A 14967-nucleotide genomic window follows, 5' to 3' on the forward strand; every position below is an offset into this window, starting at 1 on the left:
GTGAATGTACTTATAGTTAATTTTTGTATCTTCAATGCTCGCTGCTCTGCCTACCTGTATAGAGAAGATCTTAAAGCAGCATATTTGTCACCATTAAAATAAACATCATCATATAAAAAACAGAGGTAGTGGCTTAAGTTTTAGATTTCTAGAGTCTCAAATATACCTGCTATGAAGATGTATGTCCATACCTGGCAAATCTCTCTCTCTCTGAGATACATACACCCATGCATGTAAATTATTTGTATGTATTTTTCTTAATACTATGTTAACAACATATATGTGTTAATAAAATTATACACATAAATCTAATCGTATCCTTAAGTGTAATAATTTCATTACTCAGTGTATGTGTCATAGAGACATATACACCTAAAACCAAAAAGATGTGATCCATATGGGTTATTATTTCAACACACTGGCATGTATTTACATTTAGGCAGATACTACTGATTGAAACTTTTTACAGATCTGTTAAATATATTGTAGCTTTGGAGCCAATGAAGTTTCTTCCAATTTATGTTTATAGTAATACAAAAGTTGAAGGCTTTCGCACAGTTTACATAGCATGGGATGTGATTCTGTGTAACCCAATCATGTAATCCAATGAACAGTTATTTCACAGCAATAGAAAGAAAATGTAAAATAATTAATCTCTCTCACACACATACTTCTAGAAACCAGGAAATCACAGAAATCTAGCAATATTTGGTAACTCTATATAAATAAAGAGCTTACTTTCTTCCTTCTTGCTAATAATGGCTGGCAGTGTGTAGATCTGTAAAAAATAAAACCGCAACATGTCAATGTTTGTGATTTAAATTCTTTATTGCCAGGTTTGTTGGTAGTTCTTAAGCGAGCTGCAACGTGCTGTCTGTTAGCTTGCTGGCAGGGGAAAGCCAGCCTGGCCTTTCACCCAGGATCATACTAGTTGTGTTTGCAGTTTTCCACGGCTGCTCACCTTCCCTGCTGGGGAGAAGGCAGAGGGCCAGCAGGACGGGTGCCACAAACCTACTCAGGCTGGCCTGGAGATTCTAGATTGACTAAGGATTTAATAGCACTAAATTTACGGGCACTAAAATGTGTTAGAAGTCAGATTTGCAGACTCCAAATGGGTTAAATTTTAGTACAACTACTGATCTAATTTCTGTACTGTTTCAGTCTAGCAAAAAGCTTGTAAAAACGCTCCGCTATCTCATAAAATCGACCAAACATTTTTTTCCCCTTGGATACAGGTCTGGTTTCACCCTCACTCGGTGACTATTTCAAGAGCAGACTAACAGCGGGAGGAAATCTCAGACAAGCCTATCTCTTAGTAGCTTTCAACACATTTTTATGTTTTTTGCAGTGCCTTTCAAGACGGTGCTGTTTACCTCACAACGCTGCCCAAAAGATGGTTTGTCTTTACCAGAGCAGAAACTACCATTTCACAAATGTGATCTGAACCATGAATCTTATTAGACAATATGCTACCATAGTACTCAAACATTAAATATCCTAACATAATTAAATATAAATAAAGGTTTAAATTCACTAATAGTTCTGCTTTCCTCCTTTGTACCTATCTTCACTGTGTATCTGTGATAGTGTCTCACAAAGAACAGAACTGTATTTGCCTGTACTGTAACAGAGTATCTAAAACGCATACTAGCTTCTTTCTTTAATAACTGTGCCACAAAACTGTAAAATGAAATGAAAACAAAAAAAACCATCCTTACTGGTTCCTTTCCATCCATTGCTTCGAGCCAAAGTTTTCGGTTGGATTCTGAAAAAGCTTGTAGTGTGATGATTCCAGGTCTGTCAAAAATATACATATATACTGAAGTCACTATTTTTTTTTCTCCAACAGTATACAAAGTCAGAACCCAAATGCATATTGATGTGAATACATAAAAGACAGAAAAGTTAAGTAAATTTGATGGCTTCTGACATAACACAGTAACTTTGAGCTAGATTTAAAAACATTTCCGTTTCTTAAAAGTTCACTACTGCAACACATAATTTTAGATGCCTAAGCGCTACAACCCTCTAACAGGTATTAGGCGCCTCCATATTGCAAGATGAGTTATACACCCACAAACAGGATCCAATACAACTCATTTTTCAGTGAGGAGATGCTGAGGGTGGAAAACTTAAGGGCAAGATGCATCAGCTGAATGTGATTAAATATGTCTATGCCTGAGGTGGTTATCTACCTTCCTTTCATGGTAAATGAAAAGAAGTAGGTACGTTTAATCTGAAAGTCATCATAACACAATATGGACATTCAAAGCCAGTCAAAAGAAGTGTGCCTTATAATGGTTGCCTAAAAAGAGCTTTGAGATAGCATCTTAAGTACGGAGATGTAAAGCCAATCGAGCTGAATACTGTCACAGTGAAGGAATTTTTTATGCGAGAGGATTAAAAAAACCCAGTTCTTTCTGTGGGCTCTGCTTTAACTGCAACAATAGAGGTTAAAAACATGGCATATACTTTCTGGTGATGAAGCTTTGACACTACATAGAAAAAGAGTCATGGGAACCCAAGAGAGGAAAAGGGAACCAATTTCAATCTTTGTTCCTGAAATAATTACATGAACAGACGTGTATGTACAAAGAACTAGTCTCTATTTGTGATCATAGGCAAATGAGTTCTTCAAGAAATGATTTGAAATTAATTCACTGATTCGCCAACATAGAATGCCCACGAGACAGCATTCCAACACTGTTGATATTTATATGAAGTCGCTCACATTCTTAGTCATTACTGAGATCAATACTGGCCAGTGCATCTTCTCTTTCTTAGGAGAAAACCAAGTTTTACCAACATGGCATTCAGAAGACGTTAATGTTGCCCTTGTATATAAATTCCCACCAAAAATTTCTAGGTATTTTGTTGTCTGTTTATCTCCTCTGCTGACTCGTACAAAAATTCACTACTTCCCTCCTGAATACCAAATCAATGGGAAAAGTGAACTCTCTATCAGCCTTTGAAAGTTATATCCTTACAATAATGACCAAACAACTTTGTATTCTACTCTCCTTTCAATCTTCTGTCCAAGTTTCCAGAATGCACTTAACTTGTAGGCCATGCATATTTGTAATGAATCAAAACGTACTAGAGGAATAAATAATGTGAAAAGTGTCTGCAACTATCTCTTTGATGAGAACTTAAAGAACTTCAGATGAAACATTGTTCTGTGCAGTTTTGTTTAACTTCAACACAATGAAAAAAATTCAAACCTCTCAAAAACTTCAATATCAAAACAGAAACGTTTGTCAATTGAATCTGTCTTTCTCCTGATGCAAGATTTGAGCTTGAATATTTCTGGTGAGCTGGTAACAAGGCCATTCTATAAAACGAAACAAAACAAAATTACCACAGGCAGTATGCTGATATACCTTGGCTTCGCATCTTAAATTCAACTGTATGAACAGTCCAAAGAATATGCCTTAAAATAGGGATTAAAATTACTTAGGAACATATAGAATAATTTATTTGTATATAAAATAAGACTAAAGTTAATAGCTTCCTGTCACATTTGTTATTTAATCATTATATTTCAGAAATACTCAAAATTTTACAAGCATCTGCATATATAACATGATTGTATGCTACATGTTAGAATGAATATCATGTAACTCTGTCAACTCTCACATGCAGATAAAAAGATTTCTCAAGAACGAAGCTGACTAACTCCCAGTTCTGGCCACCATCATCACAAGGCCGCTCTCTATAATGTTGGAAATACTGATGCAGTCAGTGGAGTTACTGAGAAATGGGAGAAAGCGAACGTCACTCCTGTCTTTAAGAAGGGCAAGGAGAAGGATACAGAATCAGAGAATTGTTTAGGTTGAAAAAGACCTTTAAGATCATCAAGTCCAACTGTTATCTAGCACTGCTAAGTCCACTTCTAAACCATGTCCCTAAGAACCTCATCTACGTGTCTTTGAACTCCTCCAGGGATGGTGACTCAACCACTTCCCACAGTGTGTTCCAATGCCTGACAACCCTTTCTGTAAAGATATTTTTCCCAGTATCCAATTTAAACCTCTCCTGGCACAACGCAAGGCCATTTCCTCTCGTCCTATGTGAAACTACAGGCCAGTCTGCATCACCTTGGTCCCTGGGAAGATGATGAAGTGGATAATCCTGACAAACATTTCCAAACATATTAAGGACAGAAAGGTAACTGGAAGTAGTCAGCATGAATTTAATGAAGGGGAAATCATGTAGGATCAACTTGATAGCCCTGCACAATGTGATGGATGGCTCAGTGGATGATGGAAGAACAACGAATATTGTTTATCTCAACTTTAGCCAGGCTTTTGACACTACATCCTAATACAACAGGATGTTTCCTACTACCTCCTCATAGACAAACTGATGAAGTACAGGCTAGATAAAGATACGGTGAAGTGGACTGAAATCTGGCTGAACTGCAGAGCTCACAGCAGAAGTCCCCTGTAGTGGTATGCCCAAGGGGTCAATACTGGGGCCACCACTGTTTAACATGAATAGGAATAAATCCAGGCACCAGGACAGGCTGGGGCTGACAGGATGGAAAACAGCTTGGTAGGAAAGGACTTGCAGGTTCTGGTGGGCAACAAGTTGACCATGAGCCAGTAATGTGACCTTGCAGCAAAGAAAGTCAACAGCCTCCTGGGCTGCATCAGACAGAGCATTGCGGGCAGGTCAATGGAGATGATCCCTCCCCTCTGCTCAGGACTGCTGAGACACATCTGGAGTGCTGGATCCAGTGCTGGGTCCCCCAGTACCAGAGAGACGGTGACATACTGGAGCAAGTCCAGCTAAGGGCTACCAAGGTGATTAAGGACTTGGAGCATCTGTCATGTGAGGAAAGGCTGAGAGAGCTGGGACTGTTCAGTCTGGAGAAGGGGATCTTATCAGTGATTTATCTATAAGTACCTGATGGGAAGGAGTAAAGAAGACCGAGTCAGATTCTTCTCAGTGGTGCCCAGTAAAAGGGTAAGAGGCAATGGGCACAAACTGAAACACAGGTAATCCCACTTGAATTTAAGAAAAACATTTATTTTACAGTAGTCACGTGCTGAAACAGGTTGCCCACAGAGGTTGAGGGGTCTCCATCCTTGGAGACATCTAAAACCTGACTGGACACAGGCCTCGCTGATCTGCTCTGTTCAACCCTGCAGTGACCATGGAGATTAAACTAGGTGATCTCCAGAGCACCCCTCCAAACCTCATCGATTCTATCATTCTGTGCAAATGTGATTGATTTCCTATGCATTTGCAACTACCACATTAGAGAAGTTATTTAATAAATGGTTTATGTAAGTTTTAAAAAAAATAGTTTTATTTAAATATTTATCTATACAAGACATGCATTGTTTCATGTATGAAAACAGCCTTATGCTTTGTTCACCACATTTTTGTCTTGAACAGTTCCCGAATGCTTAATATAAATGATGGAATATAGAGTTCATGTATGCATTTGTGCATGTGAAACTTACCACTTTTCCACCAGATTTTGTTTCAGCTATATTCATTGTAAATGTTTTTGTTCCTTTATCGTAAGTGCAGTAATGCTTTACCCATGTAAATCCAAGAGGTCCTAGATTAAAGAAAGATAGCATTAAATATAATTATTTTGGCATTTTATGATTATTTTAGTTGTAGTTAGATAAAGCAGAGAAATGAAGCAACAGCATCTACATGTAGCCTACAAAAGAAAAACCAAACCAAACCAAAACCAACTCCCCTAATTTTTTAATTTGAACACGTTCTCCAGGTATAATTCTCAAGTATTGCAGCTTCATGAGGTTGCCCAAGAAAATTCCAGCAGACTGATTTTCTTTGGCAACTGGATATGTAACAGCATTTTACTAGAGTAGACAGGCAGGAGACAGGTAAGATCCTGAGGATTTTTCTGCCTAGGAAATACAGTTGAGGATTTTACCAACCCAAGTGAAGCACTAGGATTCAGTATTACTTCCTGTCTCTGAGCGAAACCTTGAAGTCTAGTATTAGACACAGAAAACTCAATGAAGTCATGCAGTTAGAGTGCATTTCCCTTTTACTTTCAGAACTCTTTTCAAAGGTAATAAATGCTTCTGGTAGTACCATAGGAACTCCATTCTTCTACCTGTTACCTAAGGGAGTGGGTAAAATGGCATTGGCTCAGAGATATGTTTCATCTTATGTAGCTGAGCACTGGAGGGTGATTTCATTACGGAAAAGGAAAGGAAGCTGAGGAACAGCGGACTCTCAAATAATAGTGGTTTAGAGATGAGGAGTAAAATGCTGGATGGTAGAGGTGGCACGTTATTTTAAACTTTGGCCGCTAACCTAGCTTAGACACAGGCATTTATAATGTGTTCTTTGCTGTGAGGACACCATTTCCATAATTCTCTCCATATCCCAGAAGTACAGCCAAGATCTCTCACAATTTTCTGGAAAAAAATGTTTACTATAGCACAGAGAACAAGATAAGCACCCAGAATTCTTACTGATACATCTCGAGGAGTGGTGCACTGCAGAGGACAAGATAATTCAGGTTTTTGCAGTGTGACTGCTCCCCCTTGGGCCAGAACATTATCGCTATAACTGCACTGGTTAATAAAGAGTGCTGGCAGCATTCACGGTCACTAGGTAACACATAGTCAATAGGTAACTTGGACAAAGCTTCTCGATTTTTGAGGTTAGGAAATGTAGCATAGAGGGTGGGATATTCTCTGCAAGCCTCTCCCAGTGGCAGAACACAGCCCCATTCATTTTATTAATACCAGCATTGACACAGCTTCTGGGTCGCAGAAACCAAACACAGTGGCTGTGTGTGAAGAGGTACCAAGAAGGGAAAGTGTTTCTTTCCCTTTGGCCAGCATCGTGCTTCAGAGCCTGGCATTCAAACACAGTCCCCCTCTACAGAGCCATCACCAAGGCAGGTGCCAAAGTAAAATGCATGTATATAATGCAGTACTGTAACTACTGTGTAAAGGCAGAATAGGAAAGGACTAGATGATACTTTCAACCCACATGTGGTTTTCCAGTTCATTTCAATGGGAGTTACTCAAGGGAAAATATGATCTTGATTTTTCAAAGTATAGTATATCTGGACCTTCTAATTCTTTTTAAAACGAAAAAACTCTGAGTTAGATATATATATGCATACATTTTTTTTTTTAATGTCAACAGTTAAGTAAAAATGGAAGGTGTTAAAACCAAATCTAGTAGTTTTGCTATAGCTACAATGTCTTCTAAATGTAGCTTTCCACAAAGGTAGTGGATATGCAAAAGATTGCATCGGTCATAAAAGTTGGACGTCTGGCAATCCACAAATGTAGATGTGGAAATGTACACAGTCTGTTAAGCCAACTCAGACAAAGTTCTTCTGTTGCTTCCGTTTCACAGGGAAGTAATGTCATGAACTGACAAGTCAACTCAGCCTCAGAATTTAACTGTTCTGTTCCTATAATGTAACTTATTTTCACTTAGCAAAACAAAATCTATAATAATGCTAAATCAATTTTCCTTCTGATGGCATTTCATTAACTCTTTTAGCATATACAAGAAAGACGAGCCCTCTGAAAGCAATTTTAGATGAGTTTAGAAGTTACCTGTTTTTTCATTAATCATAACCAGAAACCTGCACTGAAACTTTAAGTTCCTCATGACTGTCCATCTGAATAAAAAACAATTCATGGCCTACTGCCGTTTTTTTCAAAAAACATATTTACCACCATGCATTTCACTAATAAATATATGCAGGATTTAGTTTTACTCTCAAGAATATCAAGTATTTAACCCAGTTGTCCAAAATTTGACATGAGCCTATGGGGTGAGGGCTCTAAGAAAGTAAACCCACATGACAAGGAAATACATAACTAATACCTTCCCCACTGACACAGAGATCACAGACGCTGTTACTCTTTACTCCAGAATAAACTAATGAACAAATTTCTTTTCAGTAAGAGGATGTCAAGTTGGCCTCTCACTATTTAATGAAGGACAGCATGTGCCCAGTGCTTCACTCCTTTTCTCCCTCCCCCATTAGCAGGGCTCAGTGTAATTTCCACTTAATGCAGGTTTCTTTTATCATTATTACACAATTAAAACATAAAGAGTCTTCTTAAAACTTTCAGTGCTACTGAGGGCAAAAGTGGCAGAGGTTAACGGTGACAAGCATTGAGGTTTATTTCTTTTAGCTCACATATGGAATAAAGATTAATTTCATGATGTTATTTGGAAAATCAATTATCTATAACTCCATGTAGTCTCTTGAGTTATCATCTAAAAGGGGAGCAGTGAAGAAGATCTCATCAAAGCTGAGGTCAACTGGGGTCAAGTCTGACACAGGAATTCTATATCCAAATGCCTTCTATTTTTTTAGATTGAGAAATAAGGTGTAAAGATGTATTTAATAGTTTTTGCACAAACATCAAACTTGTACAAGCATGTACACACTATCTCAAAACGTTGCTATATACTTTTCTAATGTCAGGCTGATTCCACAGCAAATACAAAAATGAATAAATAAATAGACAAATCTGGGTACCCCATGTAATGGAAACTATTCTTCTGAGGGTTTTGCATGATCCTACCTAATGCAGCTAGTTGGGCTTGGTTTTCTATACTGGTTAGAGTATAAGACAGCGGCAGCTGATACTTCAGGTGACGTATAGCTTTGAATTCTCTCATATGACTTTTCACATATTTCCTGGTTCTGTTTTCATTTACAACATCATGTATTGTTAGGCTCTTCAAAGTAGTTTCAACAACTTTAGTTTTATTCCTTCATTTAGTTCATCACTTCATTCTTATGTCTCATGAAGTGAATGAAACATAGGATAGGTTTACAGCTATTTTGAAGCTGGCGGACTGTATTTAGGTCACCTTTCTTCCTCTTACACCTTTGTTTTCCATTATGTGCATGTTCATTTACCCTTAGGGTGACTGCAAGGTGAAGGGCAGCCAGTCAGAGCAGAGCTTGCTACCAGTAAGCCACTGGGGTGGCCAGTAGCAGGGACCCCACAAGGACCTGGGGGCAGGAGTTGAGTTGCTTACAAGTATTTTGATCACCACCCCATCTGACTGCAGCTACTCTGAGTGCTTTCTGAAAAGTTAAACACTTATTCTTCATTTGAACCTCTCAATCATTTGGAAGGCAACCACAGCAGAAGTCTGCAGACATTCAAACACAGAGCTGTTGTGTTGTCCTGCTAATTAAACAACTTTCTCGTCCTTACATTTGTTGCTGTGCCTTTCGAATCAAAAGGTGTATCTGTTTTACTCACGTTTCTCCTGCACATAGAGATAGCCTTCCATTGTCCATTGACTTGGTGGTCTGTAATCCTGGTTGGCTGATTTCATTCTTTGCATGAGTCTCTCCACTTCTTGCCTAGTGCTTTCGAAATTATTCCTGGTCTAATACCCAGAAAAAGAAGCAAACAAAAAGTACTCATGTAAGTACTAAAAACCAATGAAGAACTAATTGTTAATAATGCCAAGGACACTGTACTGGAGACCAACAGAAGCATTTACCAGAGATAAAAAAGGAAGAACAAACAAAAAAAACAGTAATCAAGAATAATACTCTTCATTGCCCTAGAAGCCTAGGAATAACACAGTAACGAAGAACTCAAGCACACAAGTGTAAAGGAAACGTTGAGAATAGTAACTTTCCTCTTTCTGCAGGTCAGTAACCTCAGAAAGGAGGCAATTTCATATTTTCAGGTATGCTTACACAGCATTTTGCAGACTTTCTCTCCGTGCACTCTAGAATACACAGACAGAAGCCAGGCTGAACTAGAAGCTGCTGATGGCATAGCCCCACACCTAACATAAGAAGTCCCACTGAACCACTTGAAGTACGGTGCAGAAAACATGAGTTTGGTTTAATGCCAGGCTAATGTCTCCAAATGGCTGCAGTCTCTCCACAAGTGTATCTGTATCTGCAGTAATACCGTAGCTGCTGGTACTCAGAACAGTCAAGAACAGTCAGGTTAACCACACTGTCATGAACATTTTTTGATAGGATTGTGCAAACTGTGCCAAAAGCACGGAAGGACTGTGTCTGTCCTAAATGTCGTGTGTGTAACCAGGCATCTGGCCAAGCAAAGTATGAGGTACAAAGGTGGGTTATTCATATTTGCTAATATCTATATGCATGTAAATGGACATTTTTTCCTGTTGAGTTCAGTAAGGCCCAGGTTTCCCTCCACACACCTAGCACGGTATAGTAGAGAATTATTATGAGGTGCCAGAGGTTTGACAGGTTGCTACTAACATACCAGATGTTGAACGCTTTGTTCCTACAGGTAATAGAAAAAAAAGATTTTTGTAATGTTTCTGCAAAATCATCTTACAGACTCTAATCCTGACTAGCAAGAAAGATACTCTCAGGGCTTTATACACTGGTGAATACTTTCCCCTCTTTATGGGCCATTCATAGAGTTGCACAGTAGTATAATAACATACATGTTAAATCTTCTTCTTGAAGATAAACATTATTAGAGAGGGAGGTAAAATTCCTCTCTGAGCTTTCCAGACTATATTGTTAGGGTGAAGTATCAATTCAGACCGAAGTTAACAGAAGTCATTTTGAGACCTTCAAGAAGGACTTGCCATTGAAGAATGAATGTCCCCATTTTGAGAGCTTATAGCTGTTTTTCTATTAAGTTTTTAATTACTACTTTTTAAGCAGCCAGGATTTTGAATTAAACTATAGAAAACAAAGCCAAATGGACATACAAAGCACATCACTGGCCAGCTGAAACAGCGAACACAATGACAGGGCACGTTAGGATGCGGTGACCTGTGAAGAGCTGTTGATCTACCACTATTCTGCTACTCTCACGGCTGTTACTGCTCTTGCTCTAACCTGTAGGACAATTTTAAGAACAGAAACAGCAGTTCAGGTCAATTATTCTCTGAGACCTTAACACACAGTGCAATGGAGAGGAGTACTTCTGACAGCTACAACAGATGGGCTGAACACGATTGTCCCTGAACACTGTCCTCAGTTTGTCTTGCCCTACATCTTTCATTTCAGTCTGAGGCTGAGCGATGCTCTGAGTGACAAGTCAGTAGATAGCCCAGCTGGCAAAAGGAAGCTCTTGATCTAAATCTGGAGCCAGGATCCAAGTTTCTGTGCAACAGGAGTGAACAACATACCATACCCCACTGTATCTTCATGTATGTTTCTCTGATGTATAAATATAATAAAAAATAATATCATAATACATCATTCTGCCTAACTTTACATCTCTCTCTACCTCTGTAGTCTATTTACAACTTCAAGTTGCACTTATATAATATTTAAGAAGATATTAAGTTTAACTATTCCTTAATTAACATTGAAACTGAAAAAATCCTTTAATATTTCTGTTTCTCTAGATATGAGCACAGGAGATACTAACATATTCTGGCTTACAATGCCAGTTTTGGTCTGTGCTGTGGGCTCTTGCTCCTCTCAGAACTTGCCATATTACAGTAAATGAATCTTTGGACTGAAGCACATTTTTCACCCTTTCACCGAAACTGTGCTGTGCAACAACACTGACCCCTTGTGCCTTTACCTGAAACAGTCTCAGTAGCAAACCGAAAGTAGTAAACACATAATTTGAAAGGACAAGGGGCTGAGATGCTCTACCTTGAGAGAACATTTGCATTTTGATCCAAAAGGAGAAGGTTTTGCCTTATTTCCCGAAGCAGTGTTTTAAATGGGATCTATACGTACATATGAACAACAGACATAGAAGGGGAAGGGGCTACAGAGGCACGCTGTGTGTAATTGCAGCCAAACCTGGAAGAGTGCAGCCCTCCTGAGAATGCAGATCTACACTAACAGTGCTAAAGCAATACTGTTGTCCAACTTGGAGCCAACACATGCCTCTCTAATAGCAAGATGCTACAGGGAAAATGTCAAGTGTTTTATTTTCCAGTAACCTACAGGGAATAGCGGCTGAGCAGGGTAAGGTGCTCTTGTAATCCCACACTTGTTTCATATTCCTTTAGTTCAGTGACCAAGGCACTATCCACAAAAGCTGATGCCAGATTTTCTAAACTGTTGTAGATTTTTTGATTCTAATGGAGCTACAAAAATTTCTGTTGAGTATCTTTTCTTGAAAGAATGAAATGGAAAAGAAATGGAGTCACCCCAAAAATACAGCATTTGGAGTAAATGACGGAATGACAGAATTTCTTCACTTTTTTTTTTTCCTGGAATTTGAAGTTACTTGTCATGAAAAATGTAGGGTTGGCCCAACATTAACAAGTTGAACTTCACTTTTTGCCTTAAAAGCAAGTGATAGTAGTTCTAATGCAGATCGGGTGTAAAGATGTTTTGTATATACTTACTTGTATGTCCCTGGAAGCGTAACATCTGAGTTACACAGTGAAATAAATACAGAATCACAGAGTTGTTTAGGTTTTTAAAGAGATTTAAGATCATCAAGTCAACCGTTAACCTAACACTGTCAAGTCCATCACTAAACCATGTCCCTAAACACCACATCTACATGTCCTTTAAACACCTCCAGGGATGGCGACTCCACCACTTCCCTGGGCAGCCTATTCCAATCCTTGACAACCTTTTCCGCAAAGAAATTTTTCCTAATATCCAATCGAAACCTCTCTTGGCACAACTTGAGGCCATTTCCTCTTGTCCTATTGCTTGTTACTTGTGAGAAGAGACTGACACCCACCCTGCTATATATACACTTGTATGTGTGTATACACTTGTATATGGCAGTTATGATGAGCAGAAAAATATGCTGATTAAATGCATTTTTGGTATTTCTGATGGCAATGGTGTTTTTGGGCACAGTTAATCTTGTATGTCTTTTACCACCAAACTCAGACCTTACTACAGGAAAAGATTCATCTGCTCAGTTGAGAGTAACTCTCTACACAAATAACAGACCCTTTCTTCCAGTGGAACTGAATGCTTGTGAGAGCTGCTCACCGTGGAGGAAGGTCCCACCAGTTCTCTGATGTGGACAAAATAAATGCAGAGAACAGCCAGAGCACGGCTTCCCAAGTATGCTTAATATACAGCGGTAAGCTAGCACACAGCAAGACAAGCTTTTTGTGGCAATCTGTGATCTTAAAGAAAGAAACCACATCATTCTATACTAGTTGGAGCATTTTTGGGACATGCACTTACTCCAGAAGACAGGCCCCACTCTTGAGAAAGCATTTACGAATATTTAAACCTATCTGGACTGCTATGTTTTCTAATCAAAACTTGGTTGCTGTCCTTTTCTGGTTCCCGCTCCCAAAATTTTGGCCTGGAAATCACAAATTGACTTTCTGCAGATTAATTTTTCCAAAGTTATTTGTTGACAGAAATCTTCGTCACATTAAATTACCAAAAATAACTTCTGCCTATTCATAGATTCATTTGACTTCAGCTTGCAAGATTTAGAGCCCCAATAAAGTGCTACGAGTCTACTTTAATATCCTGAAATTAAACTAGCAAACAAAATGGTGTAAACACAAATCATCCTTACATTCTGCAAATTGAACTGCAGCTGCTGCTTGTATGGTGCGAACTCCTGAGCCAGTTCATATCCTTCATGGTAAAATGTAAATAATCCTTGAAGAAAGGCCAACAGCTGAAAAGGTAAAATTGAGAAGCATTATATGTTTTTAACACGCGCTCTTAATGCTACGTAACACCAATAAAACATGCACAAACTTATACGGAATAGGTATTGACTGCGATAGTGAAAAGCAGTTCTTAGCAACTGCTACACACTTTTTCTATTCAGGTGAATATTAGAAAGCAAAAACCAAGCACAGTTGATTTTCTGATAGTTTTCAGCAGCAAAATATGGCAAACCATCAGCAAAAAACATTCTGTGTCTTAGCTCCTGGAACACTCTAAGTTTTTATTACGTGCAATTGCAAAGGTTTGCTGAGCAAGGAATCCACAGCCACACCTTAAGGAAGAGAGGTGTTAAACAGACTTTTGCATCATGAAGTTGTCATTTCCATAATAATTAAATTCAATGTCCTAGTTCTTTCGTCCAGTTTTTCAGCTGGAGTCTTTGATACTGTGCATTTTCCAAGTTCATACTTTCAGAGTTCAAGGTTTTTTCCTTCAAAATATTTTTTTCACTTTCTTCATAGTAATTGCTTGGGCTATGACCTATTTTCCACAAATGAGACTCTTGAAAGTATGTTTTGGACAGCTTAACACAACACAAGAAATCCAGACTATTTCTTCCTGCTCTGAACAAAATGCAAGTTCTATTTGGTATGTCTGTGACTGACTCCAACAGAACAGTTGAAGTCTGCACATATCCAGTTGAAAGTCCTTTTTAAAGTTTGCTTTAAAATAATGCTAAAGTAGTAAAAAGTGCAACTAGATTTTCTGAACACTTAATTCTAGCTGCTGAATTAATGCATTCTTACCACCTACTAGTTTTAAAAGCCTTCTAACTTATTCCATTTTAAATTTAAAAAATATTTTGACATTGCTGTAAGTCTTCTTACCTGCTGTTAAATAACAAGCATTTAATTTTTTATTATGGACTGTTTTCTTTGTATATATAATTTAGCTCATATACATCCAAGTAAACAAAACAACAAAAGAAGATATATTAACTTGGATGTACAATAACAAAAGCTATAACAGCACGACAGATTTATCTTAGTGTATTACAGCCATTGAAAAGCTAATCATCTAGGCTGAGTAACTAGCTGTCCAGGCTGCCTCCTAACTCAGTAAAAAAACACAGGTATTCGAGAGAATAGTTCTGTTTCCTTTTTTCAGGCTTCTCTTTCAGGATGATCCAATGGAAATATTTATCTCTCTCCATTGACTATTGAAGTAGCCTAGACTCAGGCAACAAAAATACTATCATTCATATTTAATGCACTTCTCTTTGTGTTACCAGTGCTATAGATTATTGAAAGTGAAACAGCATAAAATTGCAGCTTTTACTGTGCTTATATTTTCCTTAAATTTACACTCAGTCCTACTTGAAATGTAGTTAAATTGTT

General features: G+C 38.2%; 1 protein-coding gene across 1 annotated transcript in view; it reads right to left on the reverse strand.

Moving 5' to 3' along the window:
- ARHGAP42 (Rho GTPase activating protein 42) overlaps positions 1-14967 on the reverse strand; it is a 155906-nt gene that overhangs the window by 26684 nt on the left and 114255 nt on the right. Inside the window, exons 7-12 of the mRNA XM_065638471.1 lie at positions 13470-13574; positions 9252-9381; positions 5472-5572; positions 3222-3331; positions 1719-1797; positions 739-778 (exon numbers count right to left, since the gene is read on the reverse strand). Coding sequence (XP_065494543.1) covers positions 739-778; positions 1719-1797; positions 3222-3331; positions 5472-5572; positions 9252-9381; positions 13470-13574 — 565 coding nt within the window. The remainder of the gene's footprint in view (positions 1-738; positions 779-1718; positions 1798-3221; positions 3332-5471; positions 5573-9251; positions 9382-13469; positions 13575-14967) is intronic.

Source organism: Caloenas nicobarica, chromosome 1 (genome assembly GCF_036013445.1).
Source record: "Caloenas nicobarica isolate bCalNic1 chromosome 1, bCalNic1.hap1, whole genome shotgun sequence".
Classification (NCBI taxonomy): domain Eukaryota; kingdom Metazoa; phylum Chordata; class Aves; order Columbiformes; family Columbidae; genus Caloenas; species Caloenas nicobarica.